Source organism: Mytilus galloprovincialis, chromosome 2, assembly GCF_965363235.1.
Source record: "Mytilus galloprovincialis chromosome 2, xbMytGall1.hap1.1, whole genome shotgun sequence".
Taxonomy (NCBI): Eukaryota; Metazoa; Mollusca; class Bivalvia; order Mytilida; family Mytilidae; genus Mytilus; species Mytilus galloprovincialis.
The window spans coordinates 3,369,736-3,390,098 of record NC_134839.1 but is presented as its reverse complement, the minus strand read 5'-3'; the positions used below and the strand labels follow the sequence as shown (position 1 = coordinate 3,390,098).

The following is a 20,363-nucleotide window of genomic DNA, read 5'->3' as shown; positions in this document are numbered from 1 at the left end:
TGGGAAGTTAATCAGAATTTATACTATGGATTTAGAAAAAAATCTAGTTGAGTAGTGAAAAATGAATAAAATTGGGAATTATTTAAAAACTTTGGAATTCTGGATGAGATGTCAAATATTAGTGTAAAAAAATAAATGAAATTGTTTATTCAAATATGGTTTTGATGTTTCATAAAGTGAGTGAAATATTACGACTGGATTATTTAGGGTATTAAACACTGCTAGTAGTGGCTATGCAAACATTAAGATGAAATGTAGTGCATTTTAGGCCATGCAATTTCAAATAAACTGCAAGAAAATAACATATATGATATAGTCATTCTTGTTTGGCTTGATCACTCCTAATATTTTGAATGACAGTAAAATAAAAATCTCTCAATAGAATAATCCTAGGTAAGAAAAAGTTCAGGAAAAAAGCATGCTGAAACTTTGGGTTAATATTTTGAATGACAGTAAAATAAAAATCTCTCAATTTTAGAATAATCCTAGGTAAGAAAATGTTCAGGAAAAAAGCATGCTGAAACTTTGGGTTAGGTGAATAAAAATCTTTACAGGTAGCATCAAGGTAGATTTAAATCTAACAATACCAACTGGTCAATTTAAATGTCCCTATTGTATTGTCAATTTTAAAAACAGGTTGAGCTATAGGTAAACTTTTACAGTAACACCTATAGTCAACTCACTGTAAATTGCCTGGTTAAATGGCTTCATATGTCACCTTAATGATTTTTTACAACTTTGATAGAAATAACATCAATGATTGTCAAGTCTCATGCAATTTGACTCATGCATTTTCATGCCTATTTGACAGCATTTTCCATTAATGTATGATTTTTTCTATTTGATTTTTAAAATTTTTGCCAAATCTAAGGCATTTGCTTCATGAACACTTGTACAGCCCTGTAACTTTACAATAATTTTTAAAACACATATGTTTGGAGCAAAGTTTTTTCATCTCAACCTTTTTTTAAAGAGGGTGCAAAGATATGAAGATAAATGTTCTAACAGAAAAATCTCTGAAAAAAAATCCTACATCCTTCAACTGGATGGGAAATGTCAAATTAATTTACCAAAGACAAATCCTGTGTTCTCAGAAGTCAAACATCATGATTTTATGATTTAGTGTAAACCAACTAATTTTTGGCAAGCAATTAAATTTTCACCTCAGTGAGTATAAAAATAACATACTATAAATCATTGTGAGCATGGTAAACTTGTAAATACATTAGGTTAATTTGAAAATAGTGAATTAATTTTGCAGTATTGGCTAGCAAGGACCTAACACATAATAAAGTATATGAGAAAATAAGTTGGTTTACTGTATACATGGTATATTTCAATTTTACAGTATCTTTTTAAAAGTAAATGTATATTTGTATATTGAAGTTTTAAAATTGATATGTTTAGTTATAAAAGATTAGAAAAAAATTTTGCACACTTGATTGATGGTTAGCAAGTAGAAAAATTAACAAGAGTGCACACGCTGAAATGTCTCGCCTTCTTTACTAATCATTGATATTATGTTGATATAATCCTTAATACAAAGCTTTATTACAAATGTCACATAAACTCAACATTAATCGAGAAAACTAAACATTGATCAATGAACAATGAAAATGAGGTCAAGGTCAGATAAACCATGCCAGGCAGACATGTACAGCTAACAATTATTCCAAACAATAAAAATAATTAACACTTAGCAATGAACCGTGAAACTGAGGTCAAGGTCAAATAAAACCTGCACGACTGTCATATATATCCATGAAATGAGGTTGAGGTCAAGCGAAAACTGTCTGACAGGCATGGGGACCTTGCAAGGTATGCACATACCAAATATAGTTATCCTATCACTTATAAAAAGAGAGAATTCAACATTACAAAAAATATTAACTTTTTTCAAGTAGCCACTAAACCATGAAAATGAGGTCAAGGACATTGGACATGTGACTGACGGAAAGTTCGTAACATGAGGCGTATATATACAAAGTATGAAGCATCCAGGTCTTCCACCATCAAAAATATTAAGCTTTTAAGAATTTAGCTAACACCGCCTCCACAGCCCCTGCCGCCGGATCACTATCCCTATGTCGAGCTTTCTGCAACAAAAGTTGCAGGCTTGACAAAAACTTAAAATATGATTGTGCAAGTTTGCAAAAAAAAATAACAGTGGCGAAAAAAGTATTATTTTGACAAAAAAATTGACCCTATGAAAACCCTGCATGTGACATTGAAAAACATATCTAACCAGGTGCTCTGCAGGTTGCAGCTTTATATGACCACAGATGTGGAACCCTGAACAGTTGGGGCAAGTATGGACACAACATTCAAGCTTGATACAACACTGAATTTGGATTGTGATCAAATTTTTGACATGATATGAGTTTCTGACACAAAACAAATGTCAAAACGTTACAAATCTATTATGCAATATTGTGCAATTAAAGATTTCTTCTTCAAACTTTTCAAAAATTTGGAAAAAAAAAAGTTTTTTGTAACACAAGTTATAGTTTGAAATCTGAAAAAATGCTTATTTTGGGCCCCCTTTTTGGCTCCTAATTCCTAAACTATTGGGACTATAACCCCAAAATCAATCCCAAAATTCCTTTAGTGGTATTGAACCTTCTTGTAAAAATTTGTAGAGATCCATTCACTAAATCTAAAGTTATTGTCCGGAAAACCTAGTATTTTCCCTTTTTTAGCCCCTAATTCCAAAACATGTTCAGCCATAACCCACCCCCAAAGTCATTACTAACCATACCTTCATGGTATGGAAACTTTGGTATAATTTCAGAGAGATTCATACACTTAAACACAAGATATTGTTTGAAAACTACAATAAAAAGCTGCGCCATGAGCACATGATACGCCCGTTGTATTGGGGGGAAGTTTTATTAACCATATATTGTTTTTGAAATACGGGACATGTGAACCAAAAAAAACTAAATATCACTAAAATAAAATTTTGAATCAAAACCAAAAATTATACAGGTCTTAAGATTAATATAACAATGAAGTGTTTTAAGTTTTAAACAATAATCATAAATTGTTTTTGAGATACGACACAACATGTCAAAAAAAAATACTCAATAACTAAAAAATGAAATTTTGAACCATCACCAAAAAGTATACATATATTAAGATTAATATAAATAAGAAGTGTGTAAGGTTTTTAAAAGCAATAATCAAAAATCGTTTTTGAGATACAGTGCAACATGTAAAAAAAACACACTCCTGTTTTAGTTACTAAGTGCCGTAACTCAAAAAGTTTTAATCTTATTTTCACCAAAAAGTATACAGATCATTTGACCATCATAAGAAACAACAATATTAAGTTTCATGAAATTTGGATAAGTTGTTCTCAAGTTAGGATGTGACATATTTACGCCGGACAGACAGACGGACAGACAGACACCGGACATTTGTATACCATCATATGTCCCATCAAAATTTTGATAGGCGTATAAAAATGCTTATTTTGGGACCCTTTTTTTGCCCCTTTTCCTAACCTATTGGGACCATAACCCAAAAATCAATCCCAACCTTCCTTAATAGTAGTATTAAACCTTCTGGTTAAAATTTGTAGAGATCCGTTCACTAAATCTAAACTTATTGTCTGGAAACTTAATCGTCTTTGGACGATGCAGACGACGACATGCTACCATTATACGATGTCATTTAAAAATAACAAGAGTGCACACGCTGAAATGTCTCGCCTTCTATACTAATCATTAATATTATGTTGATAGTCCTAAGTATAAAATTAAGCTTTATAACAACTGTCACATAAACTTAACATTAACCAAGATAACTAAACAAAGACCAATGAACCTTGAAAATGAGGTCAAGGTCAGATGAACCATGCCAGGCAGACATGTACAGCTAACAATGCTTCTATACAACATATATAGTTGACCTATTACTTATAGTTTAAGAAAAATAGACCAAAACACAAAACTTAACACAGTGCAATGAACCGTGAAAATGAGGTCATAAAACCTGAGCGACTGACATAAAGATCATAAAATATTTCCATACACCGAATAAAGTTGACCTAATGCATATAGTATAAGAACAAAAAGACAAAAACTCAAAAATTTAACTTTGATCACTAAACCATGAAAATGAAGTCAAGGTCAGATGACACCTGTCAGCTAGACATGTACATCTTACAATCATTCCATACACCAAATATGGTAGATCTATTGCATAAAGCATAAGAAATACAGACCAAAACACAAAAACTTAACTATAACCAGTGAACCATGAAAATGAGGTCAAGGTCGGATGACACCTGCCAGTTGGACATGTACACCTTACCGTCCTTCCATACACCAAATATATAATACCTATTGCTTATAGTTTCTGAGATATGGACTTGACCACCAAAACTTAACCTTGTTCACTGATCCATGAAATGAGGTCGAGGTCAAGTGAAAACTGTCTGACAGACATTAGGACCTTGCAAGGTACGCACATATGAAATATAGTTATCCTATTACTTATAATAAGAGAGAATTCAACATTACAAAAAATTTGAACTTTTTTTTCAAGTGGTCACTGAACCATAAAAATGAGGTCAAGGACATTGGACATGTGACTGACGGAAATTTCGTAACATGAGGCATCTATATACAAAGTATGAAGCATCCAGGTCTTCCACCTTCTAAAATATAAAGCTTTTAAGAAGTTAGCTAACACCGCCGCCGCTGACATAGCCGCCGTAGCCGCCGCCGCCGCCGGATCACCATCCCTATGTCGAGCTTTCTGCAACAAAGTTGCAGGCTCGACAAAAACTATATGCTTGATTAAATCCTACTTAGATTACCTTCTTTTACTATTAATTGTGCTGAGCTATTTTCATCCTTAATCTGACATGAGTAATTTCCACTGTCATAAGTTATAGAACTTTTAAGTACTAATTTATGAATTCTTCCATCAACTGTTATATTTATAGATTCAGAAGGCTTAAGCTCGTTTCCATCTTTGCTCCATATCCCTTCAATGTTTTCTTGTTTCACCTCACATGTAAATGTAACTGGATCACCTTGAAAGCAGTTCTGGTCTACAAGGTCTTCGATGAAAACTGAAATGAAAATAGATTTTTGGTATAACTATTAAGGTTATCTGGTCAAAATTGACAAATTAACAGATGAGATAAACTTTAATCTAAGTTGTTTACGATGTTCCCTAATCTTGTTTGTCATTTTTTGCCAGATATTGGGGATTCTTCTGGTTTTATCCATGTAATGCCATTTAAAAATTTCTAAAAAAAATTCCAACTAACCCCACTTTTTTTTCATAATTTTATTACATATAGTTTAAAAAGCCATATTTGAAAATCCTATAAGATCCATGTTATTTTTTAATAAATTTTGAATAAGAATTTGCTATGTCTTATATCTCAAAAACAAGCATATAGACCCCTCCTTTATTCTGCTTTTTCACTTTCTTTTTTTATATTCTATCAATTTATAACAACATTTTAACAAGCTTGTTTTTTTTATGTAAACAGAGTAGCGAACAACCTTAACTCTTAAAATACAGAATAAATGTGATGCCCTCTCAGGTAATATGAATTCTATAAGGTGAACAAATCTTCATATCTCCCTTAGGCAAGATGAAATGTATCTTTAGAAGCTGTGGTTTAACAAAAGTAATAACACTCATATTGATCCCTTAGTGACGACAAGAAATGCAGGTGACAAAATTCTACAATTGTACAAAAAAATACTATTACATTTTACTTACTTTTATTTGGCCTTCTAGATCTCCAAAAATATATTAATACTAAAATAAATATAGAAAACTTTGTTCATTTAAAAGATACATTATAGCATACTGTTAAGTCATAATCTTACTATAAATAAAAGAGGATGTAGCTTTAAAATTAAAATTAATGTTGTTTCATTCAAGGTGGTACATAACACTTTGACTAAAACTAATTTGGATCGTTTAATTTTTGTAAAATTTTGACAAAATATTTACTTAGACCCTTTGAAAAAAATACAAAATTTTATAAAACTTGAACCAATCACTTTCAAGGAAAAAATGTCATTGGATATAAAGCAGTTTGATAAACACACATTTTTGTCATCGAAAAGCTTAACATTTCCTTGACAATTCAATAGAACATGATTCAAAAAAACGTTTAGCTCATTTTACAGAGTTATATCCCTGTAGTGTTAGGTACTACCTGAAATCTCTAAAAACATCTAGATATTGCTTGTTTTTATGGAGCTGTATTCAATGGTATTCTACTAAAGAAAATTAAGAAAGGGTCTGAATTCAACTATGAAACTTCTATCAATAAAATTTTCATAATTTTTTTTTTCATGGAAGATAGAAAAAGATTAATATTATTGACCTTCTGACATTTTTTTTTACAGGAAGAGATGTTGTTGTTAAATGAATAGATTCTGTAAATGATAACATTATAATTTGGTTTCCTTCTCCTTTTAAACATGTTAAAGTCCTTATCCAGAAAATGAAGTCAAGGTCATGTGAACACTGCATAAATAAGCTTACCTAAAACACAACATGCTGGTATACCAAAAATAGTTACTGTTTTTGTTTGTTATTCAAAGTGGATAAATTAACTGATTATTTTTTTTTTAAAGTCAATGAAATATTCCAGATCAAAACTAAAGACCAAACGGCATCTGTACAACAGATGGGATTTGTCGAGCTATAACAACTTCTAAAATAGGAAACTTTGATCTAAGATCAATTCCTGCCTCCAGAGTTGACATCACTATAGCTCAAGTTATGTGCCATTAATTGCAGTTAAGACAGTGAACCATTAAAATAAAAGTTCAAATGATCCCTAGGCCTGTCAGAGGGGATTATTTACATCTTTGAATTATTCTACGACTATAAGGAATATAGTTTGCATGTTCCTCAATGTTCCTTATATATGAGAAAAGGACCTGGTCAAGAAAACTTTATTTGAAAATGGGGAAAAGTTATGTAAGCCCTACTTAACAAAAATGTATACCTAGCAATGATTCTATACTCATAATAACTGAAAAATGATATTTGACAAATTAGGGCATCAGTGGTTTACCTATGTTCAAATCTCATAAATTGATTAAGGAGACAAATCAAGATTACACACAATACCTGAGGGAAATGCATGGCCACTAAAAGAATCCGGCCAGATATGCCTAAAACAGGAATCTAAATTCAAAAATAGTTTGAGCATCTCACTAAGTCAGTTTGCTCTGTTCGTTTACGTCAATTTAATATTTCGTTTATTTATGGGAACGGCAAATGATGCCTTCACCTAGAGCGCTTCGATCCAAAACAACTGCTGTATTTGTCTTATTAGAATCAAAATAATTCATGGGGGCTTAAATATATCGTGATTTTATCACGGGCTATCGCTCAGGGTAAAATATTTGTCATAAATGGCCAAAATCACGATATATTCAAGCCCCATGAATTATTTCTTAAATAGATCATGATTTCTGCACAGTCATCAGATTATCCTTGATATGTCTCATATATTTTGCAACATCAAATACTGTTCATTATTAGTAGCATATAGAATTTCATAGCAACTTATTTTTCCATTCATTATTGCTTCAGCGTCAATACATACCTAATACACTCACTACTACTAAAATTGTACAGCATGAAGCAGCAACATATCTGTATACTGAAAGACAGAAATAAACTATGAATTAAGTTCTTGTCGTATTATAGAACACAATTTTGAAGTATTCTGCTATCCTTGATAGATGCATCCATCCTTATATAGATGTACTTATCTGTGAACTGCCAGAGGCTTCCCTTCTCAATTTGTTTATTATCTTTAAATATGTAAAGAGCAAAACATAAATATTTTACCTTCAATATATTGAAACACAAACATGATGTTTTAAGGTTCAAAGTATTCCAATTTTATAATTCAATGTATAGATCAGGATATTTTTTTCGTCAAGAAGAAAGCTGTTAACTCACAGTATGTATCACTATTTTTTGAAATTTAAAAGGACATATTTTTTTTAATATTTCATTGGATTTAGTGCAGAACTTTTGAGTGCTAACTATTGCTCACAAAAAAAAGTTTACATTCTAACAGATATTGATTTGCGTAATAGTAATACATTCTGGAATTGTTCAAATTACTCCTTTTTTACCTAAAGGTAGCTTTACCATTAAAAAAATAATAATAAACAAAAGCTGTTGCCCCTTGCTTAAGTAGCTTGCAAATAATGAATTTACTGAAAAATCAGAAACATTTACCTTTATCATAAACTATAGGCACAGAGCCAACAGGAGTAACATTTGTGACAGGCTTTAATTCTTCATCAGATCTGGAAGAAAAAAACAGTATCCTATTATAGTGTTTTTATTTGCATGGGTTACAACTCTTATTACAATGTAGTAGTTGACTGACATTTTTCAATATGAAGTTTGTAGATAAAGCCCTGCTTATCATATTTTTTAAGATAATTCAAATAAAACTCTCTATCAAACAACTCACTCTGCCATTCATGATTTGTAAAGGCTTTAAAACATAAATGATAGAATGAAATTCAAAACAGTGTAGCTGTGGCCATTGATTGACACATTAAATTCATTCATTGACTGGGAAAATTTAGGTGAACGTTTGTATGTAACGATCACTGCTCACTATGTACTTTTTAAAGACACTGAAACTATGGGGTCACCAAAGGTTCTCAACACATAAATAAAGTAATTCGAAAAATTAATCAGAAATAACACGATGTTTTAATTTAAATATTATATATAAATCAAAACATTAAGGTTATTCCTGATTAATTTTTCGAATTATTTTATAATTAAAGGCGTTTAGAAACCTTTGGTGACCCCACAGTTTAAATGTCTATCGTAGGTACGTCGTGAACAGTGGTCGTTACAGACAAACGTTCACGTAAATTGTCCCAGTCAATGGATCAATTTAATGTGTCAATCAATGGCCACAGCTACACTGTTTTGAATTTCATTCTAAGTTAAATTTCAGAAATATTATGATATATATATATCAATATAATCTCAAACGACCTTTTGCATTTGCTCCGATTTTTTCTTTCAATTGCGCCGTAATTTTTTTTCATTTGTGCCGATATTTTTACAGGTAAATTACAGGTGAATAGATATACGAAGATGTGGTATGAGTGCTAATGAGACAGCTCACTATCCAAGTCATGTTATTTTTTCATTTATCATTATAGACCTCTTCCGTTAGTCAGTTGTACAAATGTTATGAATTGTCAATCATAACATGAATATAACTGTTGTCCCCTGCTCACGAGGAGGTGAAAGAAGGCCTACTAGATACATCTCCAGATTTTTTCCTTGACCGTACCCATAGTTCTTTAGCCTCTGTCTTTCGATCATCTGCCACATGGTTATGCTCATTCTATGGTTTGACAGTAGTCAGACCATCAGCTGAATCCGTGGTGACTCTAGCTTTTCATGATTTTATGGTATATCAGTAAGATATGTTTTTTTATGTTTCAGGACACTGACCTTCTGATATGTATGACTGTCGATGATGAACAAAATGACTCCTCAGCTCGTTATAGTGTGCAATCAAAATTAACTTATTTATTAAACTTAAATGAACAAAATTTATAACCAGATTTGACCAATGGTTTATAGTACTTATACAAGTATAAACTTACCTGTAAATCTAATTAGGACCAAATATAAAATCGGCGCAAATGAAACTAGAGGCTCTCAAGAGCCTGTGTCACTCACCTGTAACTGTATTTACTATTGTCTGCCATCTTGGTTGGTAGGCGGGGTCATTAGACACTTTTTTTAAAATAGATACCCTAGTAATGATTGTGGCCAAGTTTGGTTAAATTTGGCCCATAATTTTAGAAAAGAAGATTTTTGTACAAGTTACAAAAAGGACGAAAAGTTGTTCAATATTGACTATAAAGGACAATAACTCCTTAAGGGGTTCTCTGACAATTTTGGTCATGTTGACTTATTTGTAGATCTTACTTTGCTAAACATTATTGCTGTTCACAGTTTATCTCTATCTATAATAGTATTCAAGATAATAACCAAAAAACTGCAAAATTTCCTTAAAATTACCAATTTTAGGGCAGCAACCCAACAACAGGTTGTAGGATTCATCTAAAAATTTGCGAGGGGATAGATCTTATTCTGATGGACATTTAAATGTTGAAAGATTTGCCCGTAATGTCTTAGTTTCAAAGATATAAATTAATCAAAGAGCAGATTGCTCTGAGGGATACAATTGTCATTGTTTTCATTGACACATGTATACATGTAGCTGGATAATATTATTTTCAAAACTAATTCAACTGATGTAAAATGTAATATTTACGTAATCTGAAAAGTTGCAAAAAAAGCCAATCACGGTTAAAAGAGTATGAACAATGTACTTAGGCCTATCATGTTTTATTTTTGAACTATTAATTCCAAGTTTACTTTCCACAGCAGTCACTGAGACTCAGAGTGAGAGAAGTATTTCACTTCGTATCTTATCACCTATTTTCCTACGTTAATTCTATGAGGAATCCCATGCTTAACTCTTTAAATATTTAATTTCCTTTGGGTCAGTGATCATGACTCCATTTCGTACACATTCTTTGGTTTGGATCTCCTGTAGTTGGTGATCGCAATACTGGTATTATATACTAGTATTGTGCACAATACTGGTATACAAATTTTGTACCAGTATTGTATTCCAGTATTGTACCAGTATTGTGGGTTTTTTTTTAAATAAACAATACATATAGGTAATTAATCTTTTATTAAAGGTGTCACATATATATGCATAATGATATTAAGATATGACATGACAATTTTATATGGAATGATTAAGTAACTTTAACTGATGATGCCATAGATGTCAGGTACATTTACACTGTGATTGTAATCAAAGAAAGTTTTAAATATTCTGATGTTTTTTTCTTAAGGGAACCTTATTGTCTCAGCATTTTAACAAACTCTTTACTTTTCTTCCAGCTCTCGCTTTCCAAGACTCAATAGTATATTTTAGCGATTTTATATTGACATTAATGCTGTTATAGCTTCTGTAGCATCAGCATTGGTGTTGTTTATTTCTTCTTCAGATGGCATTTCTGCACAAGTTTCCTATATTGATATTTAGGTATTCAGTCTGTGGACTTTCTCTTACGCTCTTTAGATTTCAAGCTAGTTTAAATAGCACCTGTATGGCTCTCTTACTGTAGGAGTGCTTGTCTAGTATGAGTACGTATATCTGCTACAAATTGTACAAAATGTTGTATTGCCCATATGGTTCTGAATCAACTGCTTTAACTACCCTTAACATTCATGTCAATGCATGTATTATGATTATAATCAGGTTCCCCTATCATTAAAACAACTTTTAATGTTTAATGGATATTGATATCTTTTATCATGTTTATCTTGTTTATAGTGAAAATAAAAATAGAATTTAAATTGCGATCGTTTTTAATATAATACGACGTTTATCGACAGAACGAGTTAATTTTTCTCAACATGATGTACATGTTTTGAGTCAGAATTCACGGAAGTGACTTCCGGAAACTCGAAACGATAATATGGACGACTCCATTTCGCCTGAAGGGGTGTTGAAAGTAAAGGACTACATTTCTTTTAATTTAAATGATGCATATGATTTAAAATTATGCAACAACAATGAACCTAAATAGCAGATATACAAAGAAAGGATCCCATGAGTTATAAATTAATCAATTGAGCGGGGAATCCAGAGCTACCATTCAACCTTGTACCCCTTTGAGTCAAGAAAACTATACGTATGCGCATAATTACCTAAACAAACCCTGTATTAAGAACGTATATTAAACCTAAATGGTTCTTTATTTTTTATGGAAGTACAATATCAAATATCAGTTTAATAACGGTGACATATAAGTAAAACTCCACTTCACTTATATGACAGAAATAGATTAATCGGAATTCAGAGAACTCTCGCATTTTTATCACAACTGGGGAAATCTCTCTGACGTGTGTTTAAATTTATAAAAACAATAAATATAAATACTGCTTGATTCTGATTTTCCGTGTTGTTAAAAACACGCATATAAGTCAAGGGAAATATCAAACATGAAGATTATGAAAAGAACATTATAGGAAAGTTGTTTAAGTTCAATCCCTTTGTTTGTTTTTACCTTTTAAACCAAGACAATCATAAGAACCTGGGATGGTCCTTTATGTTTAGAATAAAACGGTTGAAGTGAGGGAATTGTCCTGAGCCACTGGTATAAGTCTACAATTTGCTTGAAAGCAATCGTATCCCAAAAACTGCATTTTACCACTATGTTCTAATTTTAGCCATGTCGGCCATTTTGTTTGGTAGGTGGGGTCATCTGACACATTTTTTAAACTATATACCACAATTATGATTGTGGCCAAGTTAGTTTAAATTTGGCCAAGTAGTTTCAGAGAAGAAGATTTTTGTACAAGTTACAAAAAATGACGAAAAAGTTGTTAAAATTGACTATAAAGGGCAATAACTCCTTAAGGGGTTGACTGACAATTTTGGTCATGTTGACTTATTTGTAGGTCTTATTTTGCTGAACATCATTGCTGTTTACAGTTTATCCCTATCTATAATAGTATTCAAGATAATAACCAAAAACTGCAAAATGTCCTTAAAATTACCAATTCAGGGGCAGCAGCCTAACAACAGGTTGTCCGATTCATCTGAAAATTTTAGAGAAGATAGATCTTGACCTGATCAACAATTTTACCCCCAGTCAGATTTGCTCTAAATGCTTTGGTTTTAAAGATATAAGCCAAAATGTACATTTTACCCCTGTGTTCTATTTTTAGCCATGGCAGCAATCTTGGTTTGATAGCCAGGTCATCGGACACATATTTTAAACGAGATACCCCAAGTATGATTGTGGCCAAGTTTGGTTATATTTGGCCCCGTAGTTTCAGAGGAGAAGATTTTTGTAAAAGTTTACGGATGACGGACGACAGACGACAGACGCCAAGTGATGAGAAAAGCTCACTTGACCTTTCAGGTCAGGTGAGCTAAAAATGAAATCGGCGCAAATAAAAGAATGAAAATTTTTTAAATCGGCCCAAATTTCATACGCCCATCTCAAAAGTTGACTAAAATCAGAAAATCAAAAATTTTTACAAAATATATAAATTATGTTATGGTTGGTTGCCGTGATAATTTCATTAAATGTGAAATTTGACTTTCTTTTCTATTCACTTTGTACCCAAGTGAAGTTAGGACAAGTTTAAAATATGTATGGAAACTTTTTAATTTGCACTAATATTTGGATTAAATAAAGGCCTTATTAGCCCTACTCCTACAGCTGACAAGTACAAACAAGAATGTGTCCCAAGTACACAGATGCCCCATCCACACTATCATTTTCTATGTTCAGTGGACCATAAAAATGGGGGCAAATCTCTAATTACAATTAGAAAGATCATATCCTAGGGAACATGTGTACAAAGTTTCAAGTTGATTGGACTTCAACTTCATCAAAAACTACCTCGACCAAAACCTATAACCTGAAGCGTGACGAACAGACGGATGGGCGGACGGACGCACAGATCAGAAAACATAATGCCCATAAATAGGGCATAAAAACAGGTAAACACATAAATGGTATTATAATAAACTACAACATATAAACTCACATGGAGGAACATTGATAGGTGCCTTGTGGTTTTGTCTCATCTATACAATTATAATCTGAAAACAATACAGAAAAAATACATATTAAAATAAAATGAAAATTGAAGTACAAGTTTTTCAGAGGTCACGCTGAAAGTGGATCAGGTATAATTTTGTGATTGTCACAGCATCAAACACATGAAATGTTTCTTCCTGCAATTTTCTCGGTGCCACAAAATTATCCTTTAAAATATTGTGAATGAGTTTTATAACATATGATTGAGGCAAAAATAAGTTACAGAACTGAATGAAAACTTCACCATTTTTCCCTTTTATAAAGGGCATTACTCTAGAATGGTAAGAGTTATGATATCAAAATTAAGCCTTGATTTGTATTTTGTGGTAATAAGCATTGTGTAAAGTTTTATAACATTTGGTTGAGGCAAACTTAAGTTAGAGAACTGGAAAAAAAATTTCAGCAATTTTTCCATCTGTAATGGGGCATTACTCTAGAACAGTAAGTGGCACCACTAAAATTTAAAATTAATCTGTAACAGGTTTATTGTATAAAACAATAAAAAAAACTTCATCAGCAACATTCTATATTGGCAAATTTCCAATGAAGTTATTTACATAAAGTTATTGGCAAATAAAAATAGAAAATGACATCATAGTCATGTCTGGCAAATGTCCAACATACCTTATCTAAAAACATTTTAGATAAGATAAGGAAAAAAAGCTTCATCAGCAACATTTTATATTGGCAAATTTCCAATGAAGTTATTTACATAAAGTTATTGGCAAATAAAAATAGAAATAAAAATAGAAAATGACATCATAGTCATGTCTGGCAAATTTCCAACATATATTATCAACTACTATTTTATACAAAGAAAGATAACTCCAATTGAAAATTAATTGCTATTGCACAATATTGTGCAATTAGATATTTCTTGCTATTGTGCACTACTGTGAAATTGAAAATTTCTTGCTATTGCACAATACTTGATGTGGAATCCTGATTTGGACCAACTTGAAAACAGGGCCCATAATCAAAAATCAAAGTACATGTTTAGATAAAGCATATCAAATAAGCCCAAGAATTTAACTTTTGTTAAAATCAAACTTAGTTTAATTTTGGACCCTTTGGACCTTAATGTAGATCAATTTGAAAACTGGACCAAAAATTAAGAATCTACATACACAGTTAGATTTGGCATATCAAAGAACCCATTTATTCAATTTTTGATGAAATCAAACAAAGTTTAATTTTGGACCCCCATTTGGACCAACTTGAAAACTAGGCCAATAATTAAAAATCTAAGTACATTTTTAAATTCAGCATATCAAAGAACCCCAAGGATTCAATTTTTGTTAAAATCAAACTAAGTTTAATTTTGGACCCTTTGGACCTTAATGTAGACCAATTTGAAAATGGGACCAAAAATTAAGAATCTACATACATAGTTAGATTCGGCATATCAAAGAACCCCAATTATTCAATTTTTGATGAAATCACACAAAGTTCAATTTTGGACCCTTTGGGCCCCTTATTCCTAAACTGTTTGGACCAAAACTCCCAAAATCTAACCCAACCTTCCTTTTATGGTCATAAACCTTGTGTTTAAATTTCATAGATTTCTATTTACTTATACTAAAGTTATGGTGCAAAAACCAAGAATAATGCTTATTTGGGCCCCTTTTTGGCCCCTAATTCATAAACTGTTAGGACCAAAACTCCAAAAATCAATCCCAACCTTCCTTTTGTGGTCATAAACCTTGTGTTTAAATTTCATTGATTTCTATTTACTTATACTAAAGTTATTGTGCGAAAACCAAGAATAATGCTTGTTTGGGCCCTTTTTTGGCCCTTAATTCCTAAACTGTTGGAACCAAAACTCCCAAAATCAATCCCAACCGTCCTTTTGTGGTCATAAACCTTGTGTCAAAATTTCATAGATTTCTATTCACTTAAACTAAAGTTATAGTGCGAAAACCAAGAAAATGCTTATTTGGGCCCTTTTTGGCCACCTAATTCCTAAAATGTTGGGACCAAAACTCCCAAAATCAATCCCAACCTTCCTTTTGTGGTCATAAACCTTGTGTTAAAATTTCATTGATTTCTATTCACTTTTACTAAAGTTAGAGTGCGAAAAACTAAAAGTATTGGGACGACGATGACGACGACGCAGACAACGACGCAGACGACGACACCAACGTGATAGCAATATACAACCAAAAAATTAAAATTTTTGCGGTCGTATAAAAACTTCAAAGCTGAATCTCAGTTACATGAACACCCTAAATTTGAATAATATAGCATCAAAATGAAGTTGTTGTTATTATTCCCACATTTGTAGATTTCAGCAAGTCAACATGGCAGCTCACTCTTTAGTTACAGGTCAACTGTGAATTTGACAGTAAATATTAGCAAAAAAAAAAATACATCAAATTAAAGAATTTCCTTGTGAACAAATTCAAAGTTTTTCAAGAATTTTGTGATTTTACTTTTTACATCAAGAATTTGCTTACTGTTTTCTAAAAACTTTCAAGAAAAGTTTTATGGAATACAACTGTGTGAAATTGAAATGATTTCAAAGACTCTAAATGGTAAATTTCTCAGACGTGTTTATTTCAATTTAAAAAAAAGTTTTGCGACAATACTAAAGTATGAATAAATTCATGAAAAAATATTCTTTCTGCCCAAATTAGATTAAATTCAGTTTTAATCTTATTAACAAAATCGATGATAGTCTTTGCTGAAAAGTAATTAAGTAATGAAGCCAATATTTAACAGAAGCATATATATGGTTTATAGGAGTATTACAGCCTTCAGGATTATCATATTAAACTGGAGCGAAAATTTTATTACAGAAAAGGGATTACAATTTTTTTTTTTCAAATGCTTACCCGAATTTAGCCTGATATGACTGCGGAGGTCAAATCCTGAACAGTGGGGGCAAGTTTGGACACAATATTCAAGCTTGATACTGTTTGAATTTTGATTGGGATCAAATTTTAATATAGGTTTCTGACACAAAATAAATGTGGTCAAAGATCTTAAAAACTTGAAATTTGACATCTAATTTACCTAAAATGGTCTTATATCCAAAATCTAAAAACGTGGTTAGATTCAGCATATAAAAAGACTCACCAAAAAATAATTTTAGTTGAAATCAAACAAAGTTTAATTTTGGACCCTTCAAACCTTAATATGGACTAATTTGAAGAATTCTTTCTATTGTGCAATACTGTGATATTATATTAAACATAACTGTGTTATTGCACAATACTGTGCTGTTGCACAATACTGTGCTGTTGCACAATACTGTCCTATTGCACAATACTGTCCTATAGCGCAAAACTGTTCTTCTTTTAAAAAAAAATGAAATTTCAAAAATTTTGAAGATAAAAAACACCAAAAAAACAAAAAAATTTCTTTTTGAAAGTCCCCCCCCCCCTTGGAGTAGTGACACCCTAACTCAACCCCATCCTTTCCTATATGGTATGGAATCTTGATGCACAATTTTAGAAAGATCAATACACTTAAACACAAGTTATTGTCTGGAAACTAGACAAATGCTTGTTTTTGGCCCCTTTTATGCCCCATAATCCTGAACGTTCAGGGCAATATTACTTCAAACTCAATCCAATGCTCCCATTTGAGTTTTGGAACCTTGTAGTACAATTTCAGAAAGATCCATACACTAACACACAAATTATTGTCCAATAACTACAAAAATGCTTGTTTGGGCCCCTAACTCCTCTAAACTGTTGTTGCTACCATAACCCCAAAAATTGATCCCAATTATTATTTGTGGTATCATAGGTATTTAACCTACTGGTATATTTCATAGAGATTAATTCATTTAAACTAAAGTTATTGTGGGGAAACAAATGTGTCTTCGGTTAAATACGCTGAAGACATCATGCTATTTATGTTTCGGCCTTGACTGGAAAATATGACCATTTTCAGACGCTTGATCAGGAATATATATTGAAACTTAAGACTTTGCTCGATGTTGCAGATGAAAAACAGGAAACAAAGTGTTGTTCTGTTTCTTTGTTGCTTTGTTTAAGTATGTGTAGGGATTTTGAGACTTACTTGATGCATCATGTGCATTGCTTGCCAATAACAATGAGACAATTCAAATGCAGGTTTTGTTAAATGAGCATCATTAGAAGTTAAATTATTTTAGGTCTAATATTTTTCTAGAAGGCTGCAAAACCTTAAATCTGCAATTCATACCCTACAATACCAACTGAGTTCAACATGTAAAGTAAATGGTTAACAAAGTTACAGAAATGATTCTACATTATTAAGACTGGTAGAGAAATGGTATCAATCACTTGACTTGTACATTGGAATTTAATGATTTCTTATTTATTCACCTGGTGACAAAATCTCTGTATCACTACAAGACTTCTTAAAACATGTACAATCTTCCTCTGATGGAATACAAGAACACAGATTGCTGGTATTGGCTAAAAAGGCATATCCTTTGAGGTAATTACATCTACATCTCACATCTCTTATTGAGGTACCATTATCTGATGAAACTTGTCCTTCCTCTGAGCAGTTAGACTTCTCAAATACACATCTGCTGTTTTTCAATGATGAAAATTTAAATGGCTGGAAATGTTTAGAAGAGCAATTTTTCCTATTAAAGTTTCCTTTGTTTAGCTCTGTCTTGAACCCTAAAAAAATAGATAAACTGTGTTGTGTAAAGTTTGTTTAACATAGCGCATTGGCATACACAGGCAATTCATATGAATTTCACCTCAAATGAGCTTAGACTTGAAACTTATGTATACAAATGTATGTGAAATCAGTTTATCTGAGCTTCATATGAAACTCTTGTGAAAATCACATGATTTATTTTTCACATGAAAATAACATAAAAATGTAATTCCAATAACATCTTAATTTTGAAATTTAGTTCATGTGAAATTCATGTGAAATATTTAACAGGAGTTTCATGTGAATTTAAATTCACATGAAATTCAGATTATAATTTTCACGTGAGTTTCATGTATAAGCTCGTTTGGGGTGAATCTCATGTGAATTTTTTTAACGTAAAGGAGTAGGTCCAGTAAGGACTCATTTTGGCCTCAAATTTCAGTTTCATCTGACGAAAGATTTTGACCACTTTTTAAAGACTTAAGTGTCTATTTCACTTGATTTAATTAGTATAAGTGAAAGATTATAACTGATTTAGTCATTAAAAACGATCCGATTCAAGCTCAAATATGAAAAATCTCTCAAATATGCCAAAAAACGTCACTTTTCAGATGGTTTTTGTCAAAAATGAAAGTGGCCGCATCCGTGTTCATCCACAACCTTTATATATGTTATGTATTATCATAAAATGCAACTTACACTTCAATCTTAAGGATGAACATGAATGCGGCCACTTTCGTTTTACAAGGAAACCGTCTAAAATTTAACTAAAATGATAGAATTTTGAAGATTTCAGTAATTTAACCCGATATATGTGCATTGTATTGTCAAAAACAGCCCATATTTATGTAGCAGAAGCATTCAACTGTCCAATAAATAACTAAAAGTTTACATTTTAACAATTTTGTAAAAATGTTATATTTTGGGGCCAAAAAGGGGTCTTACCGGACCTACTCCTTTCATGACAGATTCATTTGAAAATGAAATTCACCTGAGCAAATTTTGCCTGTGTATAGTCCATTGTGTTAGGGAAACTGGTGCTGTATTATCTGAAAGGTATGTAGGTTAAAATCAACACTTGAGTAAACACAATTTATGTGTAGAATACATGTATTTGTTGATATGATTTTAAAGTAATTTTGTTTTTTTGTTTCAAATTGTTGAGGGCTTCAAAGTAATGACAGTATTCATTTAAATTTTGGGATTTTAGAGCTTATCTGATGTCATGATGTTGGATAGGTTTTAGTTGGATTCTTAGACTTAGTCTGATCATTAAGTATATAATTCATTCCTTTAGAAAACTTTCTGCCTATCCTTTTCATTTGAAAAACTTTTTTTTATCAAATTAGCTACCATTCTTTTCAATGTTTTTCTCTGTATATGAGTAAATAAATGGGGAATGTGTCCAAGGGACACAGATGATGCCCCTGCTTGCATATCATATAAAGTGATAAAAAGTAAAATCACAAAAATACTGAACTCAGAGGAAAATTCAAAACGGAAAGTACCTAAATGGCAATAGTTATCAAAGGTACAGCAAGGGGCATAACTGAAGAATAGTAAAAGTGACATTACCCAAATTTGTACTTGATCTGAGTTTTGTAGTAATAAGAATGGTGTATAAGTTTTTTATAAAGTTAGTTGAGGCAAACTTTAATTAGAAAACAGAAACAAAAAATTCAGCAATGTTTCTATTTGTAAATGGACATACCTCTAGAACAATAAAAGTGACCCTGAAATTTAAACTTGATCCGTATTTTGTGGAAATAAGAATTGTGTATATAAGTTTTATAACATTTGATTTAAGCTAACTAAAGTTAAAGAACAGAAACTAAAAAATTCAGCAATTTTTCCATTTGTAAAGGGGCATAACTCTAGACATGCTAGAATGGTTATAGTGACACCATCAAAATTTAAACTTGATCTGTATTTTGTGGTAATAAGCTAAGTTTCAAAAAACTTTAATATAGCAATTTTTCTATTTATGAAGCGGCAAAACTCTAGAACAGTTTAAGTGATAAAATCAAAGTTCAAACTTGATCTGTGTTTCGTGCTAATAAGCAT

The 20,363-nt window shown here is 31.6% G+C and overlaps 1 protein-coding gene across 1 annotated transcript in view; it reads right to left on the bottom strand.

Annotated features, from left to right (window-relative positions):
• The window catches only part of LOC143062698 (obscurin-like protein 1), a 198,541-nt gene that overhangs the window by 170,371 nt on the left and 7,807 nt on the right, over positions 1 to 20,363 (bottom strand). Inside the window, exons 4-9 of the mRNA XM_076234448.1 lie at positions 18,011 to 18,316; positions 13,642 to 13,696; positions 8,248 to 8,318; positions 7,601 to 7,657; positions 5,749 to 5,787; positions 4,826 to 5,083 (exon numbers count right to left, since the gene is read on the bottom strand). Of these exons, the coding sequence (XP_076090563.1) occupies positions 4,826 to 5,083; positions 5,749 to 5,787; positions 7,601 to 7,657; positions 8,248 to 8,318; positions 13,642 to 13,696; positions 18,011 to 18,316 (786 nt within the window). The remainder of the gene's footprint in view (positions 1 to 4,825; positions 5,084 to 5,748; positions 5,788 to 7,600; positions 7,658 to 8,247; positions 8,319 to 13,641; positions 13,697 to 18,010; positions 18,317 to 20,363) is intronic.